The following is an 18,062-nucleotide window of genomic DNA, read 5'->3' on the forward strand; positions in this document are numbered from 1 at the left end:
TCCATGTGTGTAGCAGCAAGCAGCAACGCCAGCAGAGGTTTAATGAGGGGTCAAGGATTAACAACAGAGACTGGAATTTATCTTACCTCTGCTTATCTGACACTTCCTCGCCACACATCAGTGTGCTGGTGAGATCTGCTCCACATACACCATCGTGTATGATGAGGACCGTGGGAGAAGGAGGTCAGGAAGGAGAGAATGGCCCCAGGCTGGGAAGCAAACCCTGGCTTAGGTCCTGCTCCAGTGAGGAAGCAGTTCAGCAGCCACCCGCGCAGCTCACAGAGGATGCTCTGCACCACCTTTTGGGTATTTTGATTGTGTGTTGCATGGTAAATGGGCTGGTGCAGCCTGGAGAAGAGCAGGTTCCAGGGAGATCTTAGAGCAGCTCCCAGTGCCTAAAGGGGCTATAAGCAACCTGGAGAGGGGTGTTTTACAAGGGCCTGTAGGGACAGGACAAGGGGAATGGCTTCAAACTGACAGAGGAGAGATTGAGATGAGCTCTTAGGCAGAAGCTCTTCTCTGTGAGGGTGCTGAGGTGCTGGCACAGGGTACTCAGAGAAGCTGTGGCTGCCCCATCCCTGGCAGTGTTCAATGCCAGGTTGGATGAGGCTTGGAGCAACCTGCTCTAGTGGAAGGTGTCCATGCTCGTGGGAGGGGATTGGAACTGGATGAGCTTTAAGGTCCCTTTCAACCCAAACCATCCTATGAATATAAGGCTGCACTGCGATTCCCACCCTGTGGGGAGCTTTCCACCCAGTCACCAGCTTTGCGCATTGACCTGCTGTCACTGTATAACTCTTGGCTGTTGCCACTGGGAGCAGTGGTGGGCTCCCTGCTCTCTCCAGCCCCCTGCCCTGTGTTGGCTCACATGTCACATTCCCAGGCTGTGTTATTCTTAAGTACTGTAAATCTCTCACTATTATTCTCCCACTTGATATAGTGAGCTGTGTCATTTTGAAAGGAAATACATAACAGTATATTAAAGAAATCATGGATCTCCTCATTCATGTTTAAAACAAATTTATTACAATGTAAGAAACACTGAATAGCATGAATTTATTATAATGATTTAAAGCTCCTGGCACTTGAGTTAAAAATGTCTCTCATAAATAATTTTTTCTTGAAAACACAGCAAATTAATATAGTTTACCATTTCCAAAGTTATATAAATCCAGGAGGCTTAAATCAACAGTATGCTGGATAAGATTACTGTTGCTTAGCTAGAGCCCAGTATCACCGCTCAGAAGGATGCAGAAAGTAGCAAGAAATGGATGGGTTATTTTTTTCTGGTCACCTTTCTCTCCCTTCCACCACCCTAGGCTATGTCTGTTCTGTGAAAGTCAGACTCATGTGAAATGGATGGAAGCAGCTGTGGCCTTTGCACACAGGTATCATTAAAACAGAGCGGCTACTCCGCCACCAGACTCAACAAATGCCGCTCTGGTATTTCCCCAAGTGCCTCTAACATACACAGCCCCATTGCTTTTGGTAGCAGTGTTTTAATTTGACTGCAGGAACTGAGATGTCTCCAGCTTGGCTGCCTCCAGCTCTGCTGTGGTCTCACATGTCCAGAGCAAACCTGGGCTCTCTGCTCTGCAGTGCTGGTGAGCATTCAGGCAATCATGGTCTGAGTCTAAGGCTTTAAATAACCATCATCAGAAGCTGCTCTGTCATTATATAGCATATTATACCTTCCCTCTTCTTAGGGGTCTCCAGCTTGGTAAGAACAATGCAATAGCTGCTCATGTTTGCAGGATGTGTGTAAAAACACGTATTTAGTGGTTTGTGCAAAGAAAGCTACAGAGAAACTATAGGCACAGAAAAGCTGTGTGCGAACAGCAGCAGCCCACATGCAGGCACAGGAATCCCCATGGGTGAGCCCATGCCAAGGGGGCTGCACATGGGCAGCAGAGAGGTAAGCAAAACCCCATGCATGATCATAGCCATCAGTGGGACCATCAGGGCTGTGGCTGGCACAGAGCTTGCCCCTAGAGCCACCCCTGGGGCTCAGCAGCAGTTGGGGACAACAGCCTGTGCACATCTGTGCCTATTGGGAAGCAGTGGACTTGTGCAGCTGCATGTACAGCTGCGTGCCACCAGCACTGACCCCACAGGGAAGGCAGCTCACACTTGCTCCTTCTGCAAGGACCAAGCAAGAAAAGGTCAGCATTACAATCTGGAAGCCCTTCCCAATCAGCCCTGCTCTCAGCACAGTCTGCCATGCCTTTTTGCTTTATGGAGGTCTAATTTCTTTCCCTTTACTGTCAGTGTGTCAATTTTTCCCCACAGCATGGCTGATAACTATTTTTTCTTTACACAATGTACAGTACCAGTGACATTCTGACAGTGTCAATACAGCCACAGAACACCCACCTGAGCTTTTCAACATGAGAAGTTAGGGCTGTTAAGAGTCAGATTGACAGCCTTGGTAAATTCAAGTCCTCTGTACAGCAGATGACGAGAAGTTATTAGAAGCAGACAAGGCTTTGAGGTTACCCAGTCCATCTCCCACCCCACCTTTTAATTGTCTCTCTCACCCAAGCTATAAATATCTGACTCTTCTCATCTTGTTTCCTCATTATGTCAATTCTAGCAGTCCCTGATCACTTTTATTACTCCTCACTGAAATCCCTCCAATCTGCCAGTAAACTCTCTGGTAATGAGATCCCTGTGCTGAAGGCTTTATTGCAAATAGAGGGGCACCAGACCCACTGACAAGGAGCCATTTCCCCTGCATTATCATCACCTCCTCACCCACAGCTCAAGAGTCTTCTTGTCTGTTTTTGTTGCTATCAGACGTCATCGCCTTGTGCTTTGATCACTTTTCCCTTTCAGAGAGTTTCTGCTGTCGGGGTCTCCCCCATCCCATCAAGCATGTCTCTTCCACATTGTTTGCAAGGTGGCTGAGTCCACAGATGCTACACCCCAGCTTCGTGCTCCATCCCAAATTGAATCTCTCAATCTTGGGCATTTTTCCTGCCTGGCATTTCTACTTCACATCATTTCTTTCCCCTCAACTCTTCCAAATAAGAGGGTCTCCTGGTTTCACTCACATACTTTCTGCTTCCAAGAAACAGAATTGTAACAAGACCAAGTATTCAGCCCAACACCTCCAAACACAGCTCCTGGAAGCGTCAAAACGGAAACGCTGTGCAGAATGGGGCCACACTGCACCATTCACAGCAACAGCACCTGGAACTGGGCTTTCTGCTCTAGTGTAAACACTCTGAGATGCATAAATGCTGGAGGAAGCTCAGAAACAGGCCCCAGAAATAACCCAGGGGCTGGAAAACAAACTTTGGGATGCAAGGTGTACAGGGTTCCATCTCGGTAAAGAGAAGGCTGAGCTGAGTTTATCTCTGTGCTTGTGGTACTGACAGCAGGGGAACCTTGCATCCTGCTTCCAAAGGCACAATGAAATCCTGCAGCTGGGAAGTAGATTCAGACAAACTCAGCCCCAAAATAAGGCAGTTTCGTAGCAGCAGAGATGGTTAAATGCTGATAGACTTGTTACAAGGTGCTGTTAAAGTTTTAATGTAACTTTCTCACTGTCAGCTCTAACTTGAGAATGAACCAGCTTTTGTGCCTGTTAATTCATCTTGTCCTTTCCTTCCTTACCAGGTCCAGCAGAGGAGAGGAGTTCCCACATTGTCATTAAAACTCACGACACTTTGTCTGGACAATGGCTTTGATCTGATCTGCACTGTGAGGTTTTGAGTTGCAAGTAAACAACCAAGAAAGATATTGTTTTCCACTTTTTCACTTTCCTTCTGACTTCAGACAGGAGCCCAGAAAGAATGAACTTACATGTTGAGACTGGTTATTGTATGTTATGAGTGAATAGGTTTTTTTTGTCACATATACAGGCTGACCCCTGAATCAAAGAAGCTGGTAATGTATGGCTCCCACAGTCATTTGTGGATTGGTTTGTCTGTGGGACCACATGGGCATCTCTCACCTCACGTACATCAGGGCTCCACTTGTCACTGACTTCCAGGCCTGTCCAGTTTAGTCCCCTAGTGCCTAGAATGATCCCTTCAAGCCTGAATATAGATGAAATCTAAGAGTTTTGGCTTCTTTTAGATAGGAATGACTGGTCGATGTGCCTCTGCTCTTGCAGCTTGCAGTTCACAGGCAAATTGTCCCTGGGTATGTCCAGCAGCTTCTGCTGTATACACTAACAGTAAAGTCACAGACCCTCTGAGATGTGATAGTAAGCACAGCAGAACCCAAAGATGCTATTGTGAGAGGCAAAGTGGCTTCCACAGAGCTAGGAATCAAATCCAGGATCTCCCATGTCCCCATCATTTTGCTGCAGTCGTAATGCAGTTACGTCCCTGTGAACAACCTGGGGAGTCATCAGCCTTCATCAAGCTCCTTACCACATCAAGCACCAACACTTACCAGACCAAGCTGGGTTTCTTGCTCTTTTTCCGCTGACTTGGGCTTCCAAATCTGACTTGGGCTTCATCCTCCCCAAGGACCACACTGAAAACTCTGCCACACAACCATGCTAGAGGTGCTCAAGATAGCCTGTTTTCTTACAGCTACATGGATCCACAATATTGTATTATTGTCATTGTGTGCAGGTAAGCCTTCAAGAGATGCAGGGAGCAGCTATGGACAGGGAGAGACATTATCCAGAGGAGAGGCACCAAGCCAGAGCAGACTCTCCTGCTTCTGCTGCTTTAAATCACCTCATTTGATATTCTGTGCTGTCTCATGTAGCACACAGTTATGTAAATTTATAAATCATACACTAATTAGCACACAATTTCATAAATTTGGTAATGGTGAAAAAGGAGGTTTCCAACCAACCTGGCTGTGCTTCGTCCCCCTCAGATGGTACAAATTCAAATGCTGCCTGCAGGTTGTATCTCAGTAAATCTCTTCTGTAACTTTCAGAGTTTAACCCTGGGCTCATGTGTGCTTTCAAGGGATATCTTTTAGATATCTCATGCTCGATCTTTCTCAAGCATTAGCTAAACCCTTTCCTCTCATTCCTTAACAGTAAACCTCCACAGTTCATTGGGTTACTGCAAATTTTTTTTGCTTGTTTCTCCCTTATTCAGATTCTTGCTATATCCAGTCTCACATTCCCCTGTCACCTATGTCCACAACACTATCCCTTGCTAGCAGCTAAATTCAGTTCATGCCTGGATTCTACCTGGATTCTACCTTATTTACCTTCCTTGTGCTCTCGCCTCCCTGTCTTAGCTACTCCATAGAGGAGCAGCTGAAGCTAGGTAATTTTCTTCTTTCCCTCATTTACCAGGTATCCATTGGACAGTAGCTCTCCAAATGTAGGAAGATCATCGGGAAAAGGAGGGGGGAGTCATAGGCCCCTTATGGGAATCATTGCTTGAAGACATTTTTCACTCTGGGATATAAGCACAAAATTCTTCACTGACTTATCTCATCTCTACCATTTGGCTCAGCTCCACTCAACCTTCTATCATCCTATGGTACAGCTTGCTGCCTTGCATTCTTGTCCTTTCTTGCCTTTACCTCCATCTTTTCTTCCTTACTTTTTAATTTCACCTTTTTGTCCCAAACCATGATGCTGGCTCTCTTTGGTATTCTGAGACCTCTCATCCACTTCCTGATCCAAAAGAAGTCTTGCTCCTCATCACAGCAAAACCCATGTCCTGGAGAGGATGAGAAAATGATATCCTCACCTGTATTAGCAAACTGGAGATTCACAAGATATATAGTGAGATGATGTGGAAAGTGGAACATATTGTCAATGGCAGAACTGACATCTGAGTTTGACAAAACAAACCAGAATATAGGTGAAATAAAACTCTAGAAGAAGAAATAAAATTTGCAGATAATTTATTAGATTAAGACCTTACATACATACATAAATATATGCTCAAGATGGGATTCAACAGCAAGACTGGAGCAGCTAGAAATGGAAGGGTGTGATTGCTATAGCTCCACGGCATGCGAGGTGCACACAAGCAATGACTACACAAACACACAGCAGGGGTGCGTGTATGAGCCACTCGGGAAGAACACGAAGTGAAGGCACGGGTGTGAGCCTCAGCAGAAGTCATGTTACTCCACAAAGCCACATGTAGAACACAGCCCGATGTGTAGCTGAAGCATATTAACTGGCAACACTCTGGACAACAAGCTGTGGCTGCACTAACTCCCCAGTGGCAGCTTCCTAACATAAGGGCTTAAACTTAAAAGGACACTGTCAAGTGATTGCTTTTGCTAGTTTAATTTTTGCATTTCCTCTACTGTTTTAGCAGATGGAAAACAATTCCCCTCCCAGTCCCAGCTACTGATTTTGTCCTTTCCCATTTGACAATCATTGATTTTTTTTTCTAAGGCTATAAATGTTTTAATAACTTCAACTTTGTAGTGCCTCATGGCAAAATATCTTTGCTTGCGCTGACTGCTAAACACTATACCTAATGTACTGCTGAAAACTAGAGCAAGAGCCAGCATTATAAAAAATTACTTTTCATAGGGTCTACCAAATTAATAACTTTTGTTTCTTCATCCACATCTCACAGAAACTTAAAACATGCAAGTCTTTACCCATCAGACATTTCAACGATCTTAATTCTAGAAAACTCTGCTCAGTAAAAGTATGCCTCCCATGTAGCTCTGACTGATGGACAGCACTTTGTGCGTGGAGTCCGCAACCCTGACAATGTCCTTTTAGAAAGAGTTACTACCAAAATATAGATTCAAGACAAAAGTCACCCTCGGAATTAGAATTGTTAATGAACAAAATGAGCATAAGGAATTCTAAAGCAGTTAAATATTGGCACCCACAAAGAACCAAAGAACAGAATGTTCCCACGCAGTGTTCTCGACGGGGTACACAAAGGCACCTTTCAAGAGATATACATGTATTTTTTGCTGTTTCAAAAGATCAGTTAGCACTTGTTAGAAAAGGCAATTAAAGTTTCAGTCAAACTGGAAAAAAGAATAGCAATTGGACTGAAATCAGAGAACTCTTTCTTTATAAATGCCAAACCTCAACAACATCACCATTCCCTGAACAAAACTAAAAAACACATAAATCAACCCCAAACCCTCAGATCTATGTGATGGCATTTCTTCATAGTTTTACAATTTTCTTGGTGCTTCTTGTACAGTTTACTCTTCTTTCACTTCCTTTTCCCTGCCCTTTTAAAGAAGCAGCCTACTTACACAGCAGAATGAGAAAACCTATTTCCCCACCTGCTATACTTGGGTCAGGGTACTGTATATATCTTTAGGGCTTTAAGCAGAAACCTGCGTCTTCGCGAGAGGGCAACATTCAACAGCAAATGGGCATATTCAAAAGAACTCTAATATTCCACTGACAGCAGGACAGACCAAGTAGGGCCTTCCCACAGTAGTCATTTTCTGGTCCAGCAATGCTGCTTCCGTTCTTTAAACTCCCCCAAGCAGCTTTTAATACTCAGCTGGGATGCACAAAAAGGCTATCACCTAATTTGTGATTAAGACTGAGCCTGAACAAAGCAGCTCAGAGTAACTTGAGGTTCATCTTCCCCCTCATTCTCCTTTTGTTTCATTGCTGTAAGAGCACAGTGCTGCCAGGGGCACGTGCTACATAACCTGCACTGATGATCTCATCAGAGATGCACTGTGGGTCTCATTGCCGAGACTTGCAAGCTCCTCGCAGAGCACCAAACAGGAGTAAGAGTGTACGAGGCATGCAGCAGCAACACCCCAAGGACTGGTACAGCAACTCATTGCCATTAAGATAAGCTGGGTTGCCTAAAGAGACTCTCAGTAAAGCTGTACTGGCCCACGACGTGGTGTTTGGGAGCAAATGGCCTAGAACTTGCCCATACTGGCTCAATTCTACCTTTCCCTTGCTGCAATTTTACTGTGCAAAATGAGTATTTTAGCCTCATATTTCTAGGAACACATGCCGGTGGCTACTGTTACAATAAAATATGAACACTGCATTGTGCAGAAAATGATCATTAATCCTGTAATCTGCAGTCATTTTTACCAATTCGGCACATTTCTTTAAATAACCAAGTACATGCAGTAGATGGAAGTGCATTTAAATAAACTGAAATAGATACAGCATGAATAATTAAAGCCGTCAGGGAAATGTGCATTGTGAGCCGCTAGTGGAAATAATTACTGATTTGTCTTATTTACAATGGAGCCTGGGTACAGGATCAAAATAGTGCAAATTAGTGAAAATGTCTTAAGACTGTTATACTACCACTATAATATATTTTATCTTGAAAAGTACATCAGATAAGTTTTGAACCACTACAATGTCTGACTGTGTTCTGCTATTTCTGGGTTAGGTTACCCAGCACATAAACTCTGTCAAATAGCACTGATTTGAAGAGGAACGTAGTTCAAACAGATGTACAGTACATCAACCTGCAACTCTTCTATTAATGTTGTTAGACACTGTATACTTGAGCTTACAACATATCCCCTAAAACCCCAGAGTGTTAAATATCAGAATGCTGATGGAAAAAGTAGACAATAAAATCACCAGAAAAAAAGTACTAAAGTGCTTGTACCTCTATAATATAATATGCCAGGTTTGAAACAGACTTGTTTAATTAGAAAATAATCTACTTTGAACCTAGTGGTTCTTGAATGTTAGGCAGTTCTTGCAAACTGCTTCAGAGCTAAAAATCGATAATGAAATATACTTCTGATATGAGGCTGGCAAAACTGTGACTTCAACCTATTAGAAAATGTTGTAGATTAAAAAAATCCTATTTTAGAATGATTACTTGGCAAATGAAAGGTTTAGGAAAAAAAAGTTAACACTTTCTGACTGGTCTACCCCAACAATGTTCTAGCACCATGATCACTAAATCTAAAATGAAACTGGATGCTAATCATCTATGTTTTAGAAGAGAGAAGACAAAGAGTTGTCACTCAAATAATTTAAAAATGGCACTTTAACACAAACAAATCAGCAATAAAGAGGTCCTAAAAAGACATAAAAATTAAAGACCAATGAGGCATGTCAAATGAAGAAAATCTCCTCAAGGAGCCGGCTCTCCTCCAGCTCATCCGCTCTGCTTCTGGGGCTGCAAGGGGTCTGGTACCAAGAGGATGATGGCCTGTGGCTTACGCGATGAGGCGTGTGCATTTTATTCCTGTCATAAGATTCTCTGCAAAGGTGTCCTGGGGCAGATATTGGATTCATTGCTTCAACCATTTTAAGAAGACAGTCTTCGTACCTACAGAAACACACCAAGAAAATGGAGCTCCATTAAGCATCACAGCACTACACAGAAATTCAATCCAGTCTTCCTGCTTTCAGAATTCAGACTAGACCTAAATTTGTCTGATGGGGGCCACTAGCACAGAACCAATTTTGTTGCATGGGTTCCTATGAGGAATACCAACACAGAGGCAGTGAAAAAAGAGGCAAGCAAAGCATGGGTGCTCAGGTTATTTTAAGTTGTTTCATCAGCTTTTCCATTTGAGGTGTGTAATGTCTTAGTTGCACTCCAGAGACTGAGGACAGACTTCAGAGATATGACAGTGAAATACACTGAACAGGTACAAGGTAGACCCACACACGTAATGGTAAAGTGACTTATTCACATGCTGCACTTTTTTGAATAGACCTCTACACTTGATTTAGTTTCTCAGGGATTTGAAAACAGCAGGAGACTTTATTATTATTGCCACAAACCACACGTGCTTCCTGTAAATCTCTGTGCACTATATGGAGTCTGTTTGGTGGAAGCACAGAAGGAATATAATCTAAGCAAGGCAATACAAAATCAACACTTGAGGCACCAAGAGAAAAGGCAATGGTGCTAAACATTATTCAGGCTGTCCTTTAAGTGGGAGTACGGATGTGGGGGAAGGTTGCAAGCCAGTGTTAGATGGTAATGCATGCTGAATAATGGCAGTTAGTTCAGACAGAGACTTCCTATTAATATTCACACAAGACAAGACCTGATCCAAATACCAGCACAGGATTGATCATTACAATATATTTTCTCCTGTCTAATTTTAAATGTCTTAAACAATACAATTTCCAGTTTCCCCAGGGATTCTGCTCTCCAGTCTAAGAGCTATCACTCAAGAGTTCTACCCTAAAGTCCCCTTTGTTCCATCCTGTTGTTAGCACCGACCTACCTGATGTTCACAACTCTGAAATAATTCACACATTCAGTGAATTACATGCAGGGAACATGCTTCACCAACCTAAAATATCAGTGTAACTGGTTGGTTTCCATAGGGTCCCTCTCTTGTAAGCAGAAAGAGTTCATTCACAGCATGAGGAAACACCTCAAGCAGTTTCCTGCTTTGAAAAAACCCTGTTTTTACTTCCAGGACAGTGGGAGCATAGGAAGACTAAACAACTAGAGACAGCTGGGTAGGTTCCTCAACTCAGATGAGATGAAAAGTTCTTCAGTACAAACATTCACGGCAATTTACTGATGTGGAAGACTAGTACTGGCCAACATATCTCCCAGAGGCAGAATAACACTTGTGCTGTCCAGTAGCATCGTGAAGCAGCACCAGCATGCAAAAAGACTTCCATCTCCAAATTAGCAACTCTGTGCAAAATACCCTTCATTAGCTCCAGTGGTGACTGGTATGTCTCAGCATCATCAGAAAACTGGCCACGACAAGGTAACTCAATTATGTCTGAGACACAGATATACTCTCTCAGCTCAAAGGAGGTGGTACTGTTGTGCTGATGGGATAATATTGACATTAATGACAACCACTGGAGTCATGCTATGATTGCTTGCAAAAGCCAGCTCTTACATTTCCTTCAGTTCTTACGGTTTCTTCCAATTTGATGATCACCATTGTTGCTAGCACAGTCTGACTCGACACTACTGCCACACAGGGCTCTCTCCTCTATTTGACTATCTATAGATTGTTTTATTTTCCCTTGGATGTACTAACTTGAATTTTACTCAATCAAAAACCCACTTTGCAAATTTCTTTTTCACATTTTAAAGCTTGTCTACATGTCTTCCTATTATCTGTCTGTTTAAATCACCCCTCATCACCAAAAATGTGTGATTCAAAACAAAGAAACCATAGCTTTGTTTTGTTTCAGTTGGATCATGTAAGTGGCTAACCCTACATAATGCCTCATGGTCACCCTAATCATTTCAGAAGGACACAGGGGTTTTAGGCACCCAAGCAAGCCTGTTTTAGAGGGGTCTGTTGCCTGCATTAGCATTCAGAAAGTACCCTCTGAAAACTGAGGCTCCTTAAAGATATCCCTAACCTAAGATGGAGTAAGCCGCACTGATAGTGAGAACTATCACATAGCTATATTAGACTTCTCACGTAGAAAAAGTTTTGGACTAGACTCTATATAGATATACACAGATGCTTTGAACCCCGAAGAAACCCAGTTAACACATACGCCGGTTTCATTAGCCACACCTAAAACTTCTTTTTAGATTAATCTAGTCTAGCATACAAATGCTTATCTCCTCTGACTTTAGTGCTATCATAAAATTTCAATTTCTCTAGCAGCCACATTCAATCACAGATTAGGTATGGGGAAACCAAACCAGCTAGTGCATTTACAGCAAACGTGCAGGCCCTAGATTTCAGCAGTACCTTCAAGTTCATTTCTTCTGCAAGTTTATCTAAGTTTTACAGCATTTCTGCTATCAGGAAGGCTAAATGATTTGGCAGATTACAAGCACAGCAAATAGCGAAGATTATGTAAAAGACCAGGTGTTGTAAATCAGTCTATTTGACACCACAGTTATATATGCAATAAAGTGAATGAACTCTGCTAACAGAGCGCTATCTGATAAAGAGAATGCTCCTTGCAGGTATTTAGTGTTTAATCCCATGATAATGGTTTGCCCTGGTTTGTCTAGGCAGCATCAGACAGCATGTGGCTGGAGGCAACACAGTAGACTTAGAATGGTTTGAAGCTTGTAAAGATAATTTTCTCACCATTTATTCGTATCCAAATATTTAAAGAGACACAGTCAGAATGCTCAAATCCTGAAATGCAACTTTCTCTGAAACCAGGATATGTATTCCTTGCACTATTTGAATAAATGCATAAGTAAAACCAGGCTTCATTATTATTATTAACATGACACATAATGGCTTTAGTGAAGTCAAAGCTGCAGATCAGGTACCCAAGAGTCAGAGTGTGTCAAATGGGAAAACTGATCTGGCAAACTTGACTTGTGAATATCCAGTGTTCTTTTGATGCAAATTAACAGCCAAGGCTGCACTCTTATTGTTCATGGTTCCCAAGGAGAAAAAGTCCCCAGACATTCCGCAGAAGTACCAGTACTGTACATTAAGCCACATAGAGAAATCCCTCATGTACTGGTTCTAGCTAGCAACCAAATGTTCCATCTGTGCTAGATGCTTACACACATTTTCTTTGACTTTTTTTTCCCCTCTCAACAGAAGCAAAATGAGGGGGCCATGTGTCCCTTTAAGGATGTGGTAATTCACTCTGTATTCAGCTTTTGGTACATTTGCCAATGTACTGGAAAGTCAGTGAGCACCTCCATAACAGACTGGTAAACAATCTTTTTTCTAAGCCTGGTTTTGACACTTCCCCCATGTATATTTTTTCATCTAACTTTCACAAGCTTGAAAGTCTGCATGTTTCATCATGGGAGAAGAAAACTTGTAAAACCTACAGGTTTGGGTTAGAAGTCTAACTATGTGGACAGCTCAAGTTTACTTAAGTATCATAAAGTCTCCAAAAATTCCACCTGGAGAAGAGATATAAGGAATTAGTGTACAAAGCAGGAGGAAGGCAGGGCCATGCACAGTAGGACAGAGATGGGAGTAGAGAGACTAAGGTAAGCTTTGAAGCTCTTCTTTTAGTGAAGAAGCTTGACCTTTGTTTTTAATGTAGAAGGTAAAACTCCAAATACTGCTCAGAGAGGAGCCTTAATGAACTGAGAGGTAGGTACCACTGGGATCAAGCCAGCGTAACTGGGTCAGTGCAGAATTGTGAGCTGCGTGGTTAAGTCCATCCTGTCCAGGCATTGCACAGTGCTGTTACAGTATTCCCTTTCTCTCCTCTGTACAATTAACACAGGTTGTTGGAAATTTGGCTCCTCTGCCGCTAAAGTGCTTTTGGAGATTTTATTGGAAACTTTCAGCATTGCCTCCTAATTAAATAAGTATCTAATAGAGTTTATAAACTCTTAATATCTGAAGGGGCCTACAAGGATGCCCGAGAGGGACTCTTCATCAGGGATTGTAGTGACAGAACAAGGGGGAATGGGTTAAACTGAAATAGGAGAAGTTCAGGTTCGATATAAGGAAGAAGTTATTCCCTTTGAGGGTAGTGAGGCACTGGAACAGCCTGCCCAAAGAACTGGTGAATGCTCCATCCCTGGCAGTGTTCAACATCAGGCTGGACAGAGCCTTGGGTAACATGGGCCAGTGTGAGACGTCCCTGGCCGTAGCAGGGGATTGGAACTAGATGAACTTAAGGTCCTTTCCAACCCAAACCGTTCTATGATTCTATGATTCTATAATGTAAAGGAGTTTTGTAGTCCATCACTAAAGTAACAGGAAACATCATAACGCATTACAATTCAGAACAGCTCATTAAATGTTCACATTTTAAAGAGGAAAACAGTACAAAAAGTTCACACAGACCCAAATCCTTCCTTCCACAGTATTGCTGTTTCACTACCTGTGCAGCAGGAACACAACTCTCTGAACATCTACAGGTGAATTTTACTTTGCACTGTGTTTCCAAAGTGAATGGGAAGTAAGGCTTTCGCATTTTTATGACAAACAAGCAAATGTGGCTGTTGCTCTGGGAACCATAAGACCACTTATTCCCAGGATGGTTGCTAAGAAATCACCTGAAACCACCCGGTATTCATCCTAATAAAATCTGCTAGGAAATCAGAATTCAGACAGTCCCACAACATACAGTATCTAAAAACAAAAATAGTCAGATTATGCAAAAGTAATGCACAGAACTCATTACTGCACAGGATATTAGAGGGAATGGTGCTCTTGAAGGTAACCACCGAGCATTCTCACGTCAACTGGTTGAACAGCAATGTTTGCTTATTTATTTATTTAGATATTTGGGATATGTCATTGAATTTTTAATGCTTGTCTATTTCCCACTGCTGGTAAAATGTATTATATTTCTTACATGCTGTTCAATTTTTAAGCTGCACTACTGTATTTTCATATTGCGCAGTCCCATTTAACTAATAGTATCATTTGTTCCTTCATGAAAAAACAGCACAACCCCAAACAAGTCTGATATTTGGAGGAGCAGGAATTTCCCCATAGGGCAAAATAACTAAACTTATTAGAGTCATAAATATTCTGGTGGTGAGATATATGTATATTTCTTTAAACAAGCAGTGTCAGATATTATTTGATCACTATGTTCAGAGATATCTTTTCATTTACAATCTCTGAAAATTTATTTTTCCAACCATAAATGTGTACAAAGCACACAGAATGTCTCTTCTGCAAGGTGATGGCATTTCAACAAAGCATACTGGCAATACATTTTTGGAGATTAGTAGCTATATAGGCTTACTTTATTTAACTGTATATACCAGAGGAAATAAAAAGGTTTATTTTTATACTACTGCTTATATTTTCAACATAAAGTTCAAAGTGATTTACTAATGTTACATGAATTGGCTTTGAAATATGGTACAGTATTGTGCCTAAGTACAAAGCCTAACGCTATTCTGTATTCATAAAACACCGCCTGACTCCAAGCACTTTAGAAATGCTAAATACAGCTAAAAACACATTCAAGGGGTAGGGAACAGACCCATTTTACACAAAATGAAACTAAGCTTATTGTTATTATAAGGCATATCAAATCCCTTTTTGATTTTGATCATACTAGTGATACAACCAGGGGTTATTTGGAAAAACCAGCTGAGATGATTGATCCCCACCCCTGAGCTAAAGCAGGCTCTATGGGTGAAGGGCAGAACTCTACCCAAATTAAATACTCATAACCACTTTTTGCCATCTGTACTTTTGCATCCCCTATTATTGCATTAGGGATGCTAGAAGCACCTCCATGCCTTGTCCTTTCAACATCCATATACCAACTTGTGCATAAATTTGCCTTATTCCTTTCTCAACCTGCTGCTTCCAAAATGCCCTGTGACAGGAAGTTCATCACTACTGAAATACATACTTTTGTTTTCTTTTAATCTGAAACCCTGTTAGTGCCATCAAGTACTTTTCAAGAACTGACTGCAGTTAGTCTCTCTCATGTGGTGGGATCTGGTGAAAAACAGTGCCACATCCAACTTGTCCACAAGCTTCACAATTTTGCAAACCCTGATTTTCTCACTCAGTCTTTCCCTACCCAAAGTCATAGCTTTTTGGTCTCGTTATATAGCAGCTGCTTCATTCTCCTTGATCAAATTAATTGTCCTGTGCACCTTGTTCTAGCTTCTGCTGTCTTTCATGAGAGGCAAAGACCGAAAGTAAACTACACTTCTGTTAACTCAGTTTTGCTGCCTTTTTTGAGTTTCTACCTATTGACATGGCATTCAACTATCTGAAAGAACTTAGTATAACCCACAAATTTACTATGTCACCCAGGAGATTTTGCTATTTACTTCTTGCTCCAGGTCAGCGATGAGGAACCAGGTCAGTGGGCTCCAGGGGGACCACACTTCTGCATAATGAAAAATGAATATTAAGTACTTTTGCCTGCTATCATTTAACCAGCAGTAAATCTGTAAGGACTTCCTCCAGTCCTGCAGAAAACTTGTTTCTTAAACAACCTTTGGTGTGGAACCTTGCCAAAGCCCTTCTGAAAATCCAAATACTACATCCATTGGATCCTCTTTGTGTCACCAGATTTCTGGATTCGCAATCCATAGGTCTGAGCTGATATCTCAAATTCTTTCTTCTCTCCCTCCAAGCTGTATAACTCAGATTTTAACCAGCATGGTATTTGGCCCACGTGCGATAAACACGCCAATGAATGTAAGAGACTAGTTGGTTAGCAAATGAAAGCTGAGAAAGAGCAGCTGACTTTGCAATCATGCCCTGAAAGGTCTCAAGCCAGCTCCCAAAGAATGGTGGTAAATGGTGTCACGTCTAGTGGTGACTGGTCACTTGTGGTGTCTCTCACAGCTCAGTGTTAGGGCCAGTGTTGTTTAATATCTTCACTGATGATCAAGTGCACCTTCATTTGCAGACAACGCCAAGTTAAGTGGGAGTGTTGAGCTCTGCACAGGGATCTGGACAGGCTGAATCCATGGGCTGTGGTCAGTGGTATGAGGTACAACCAGGATCAGAGCCAGGTCCTGCACCTGGGCCACAAAAGAGCCATGCAATGCTCCAGGCTTGGGAAGAGTGGTTGGAAAGCTGCTCACGAAAAAGGACCTGGGGGTGCTGACTGACAGAGCTGAAAAGGAGCAGCCTGGGCCCAGACAGCCAAGAAGCCAACAGCATCCTGGCCTGTACCAGCAATAGTGTGGCAGCAGGGCCAGGGCAGTGAGCATCCCCCTGCACTGGACACTGGTGAGGATGCACCATGAATCCTGAGTTTTCAGTGCTGGGCCCCTTGCTACAAGAGAGACATTGAGGTGCTAGAGCAGGGCCAGAGAAGGGCAACGGAGCTGGAAAAGGGTCTGAAGCACAAGTGTGATGAAGAACTCCTGAGGGACAGGTGTGTAAGGGGGCTTATTTTGGAGAAGAGAAGGCTCAGGGGGTAACTTATCACTCTCTACAACTGCCTGAAAGTTGTAGTGAGGTGTGGTCAGTCTCGTCTCCCAAATAACAAGTGATAGGATAAGAGGAAACGGCCTCAAGATGTGCCAGGGGAGGTCAGATATTAGGAGAAATTTCTTCACCAAATGGGTGCTCAGGCATTGGAACAGGCTGCCCAGGGCAGTGGTGGATGAGTAGATGAGGCCCTTAGTGACACGGGTTAATGCTGGACTTGGCAGTCCTGAGGTGATGGTTGGACTTCATGATCTTAAAGGTCTTTTCCAACCTAACTAATTCTATGATAGCAGACCCTGCCTTTCATGTGCAAACTACATCTTCAGTGACCTAAACACACTCCTGAGGGATATTCCCACATACTGACTCTCAGGATGCCAAAACCAAAACAAGAACAGAGGGAAAAGCAATTTTTGAGGTTGAAACATCATGAGAATGAACAAGATTAAATTGAGAAACAAAGAGGTTGTGCCAGTTGGCCTAAGATTCCCGTTTTATTTTCATCCAGGCTGAGACTCAGAGCAGACACTTCACTGTGGGATACAGAAGCAGGCAAATTCAACAGAGCTATATATGTAGTTAAACTAACTCAAGGTAAGGACATACTTCTTGCCTGTAATGGGTCTGTATTTTCCAAAGGCATCTCAAAGTTTCTTAATTCTTAAAGAAAAAGATCAGACCGCATAATATTTCAAAGCAATTAAAAAAAGATCTAAGCCTTTTATTTAAAATACATCACACAATGTAAAACAGAATATATTTACACAGTGTCCTTAGCAAGAGCCTCCCGGAGTGCTGTAAAACCCACACCCACATAATAGAGAGCTTACAGTATCAGAGACTTTTAGAGAACTCTCAGAGGCAGTATTCACAGAATCATAACCTAGAGAAGGAAAAGACTTATTAAACCATCCAGCCATCTCCCTGCTGACAGAGAACCGTTCCCTACAGTGTGCTTCCTCACATTTGTTGCTAACAATCAGCCTCTCATTATTCTCCTTGGGAAGCCATACCACAGCCAAATATATCTAACACTATCATTACATTATTACTTATTTATAGGCTACGGTATAACCTAAAGGGCCTTGATCATGATCAAGGGGACCAACTTTACCACCACTTGTAAGAGCCATCCAAAAGAGCACACAGTCTAAACAGGTCAGTCAAAGTCCAGTGGGAAAGTTATGACATACAACTGAGGAGAACAGGAGAGCATGGAAAGTGCCACAAATGTTCCATGAATTTTTGGAGTTTGGTAGGAGGAAAAGGTGTGTGTCACAAACAAGAACACGTTTCTGATAGTCAGCTAGAGATAAACAAAGAGGATTTTCTTCCTCCCAGCTTCACACTATTAATTATAGCTAAAGATCTGGCATCGTACT

General features: G+C 42.4%; 1 protein-coding gene across 1 annotated transcript in view; it reads right to left on the reverse strand.

Annotated features, from left to right (window-relative positions):
- Positions 1-5,818: 5,818 nt before the first annotated feature.
- Positions 5,819-18,062, reverse strand: part of KIAA1328 (KIAA1328 ortholog) — a 69,350-nt gene continuing 57,106 nt past the window's right edge. Inside the window, exon 5 of the mRNA XM_034073211.1 lies at positions 5,819-9,197. Coding sequence (XP_033929102.1) covers positions 8,981-9,197 — 217 coding nt within the window. The 3' untranslated portion in view covers positions 5,819-8,980. The remainder of the gene's footprint in view (positions 9,198-18,062) is intronic.

The sequence above is a fragment of the Melopsittacus undulatus genome, chromosome Z, assembly GCF_012275295.1.
Source record: "Melopsittacus undulatus isolate bMelUnd1 chromosome Z, bMelUnd1.mat.Z, whole genome shotgun sequence".
Lineage (NCBI taxonomy): Eukaryota > Metazoa > Chordata > Aves > Psittaciformes > Psittaculidae > Melopsittacus > Melopsittacus undulatus.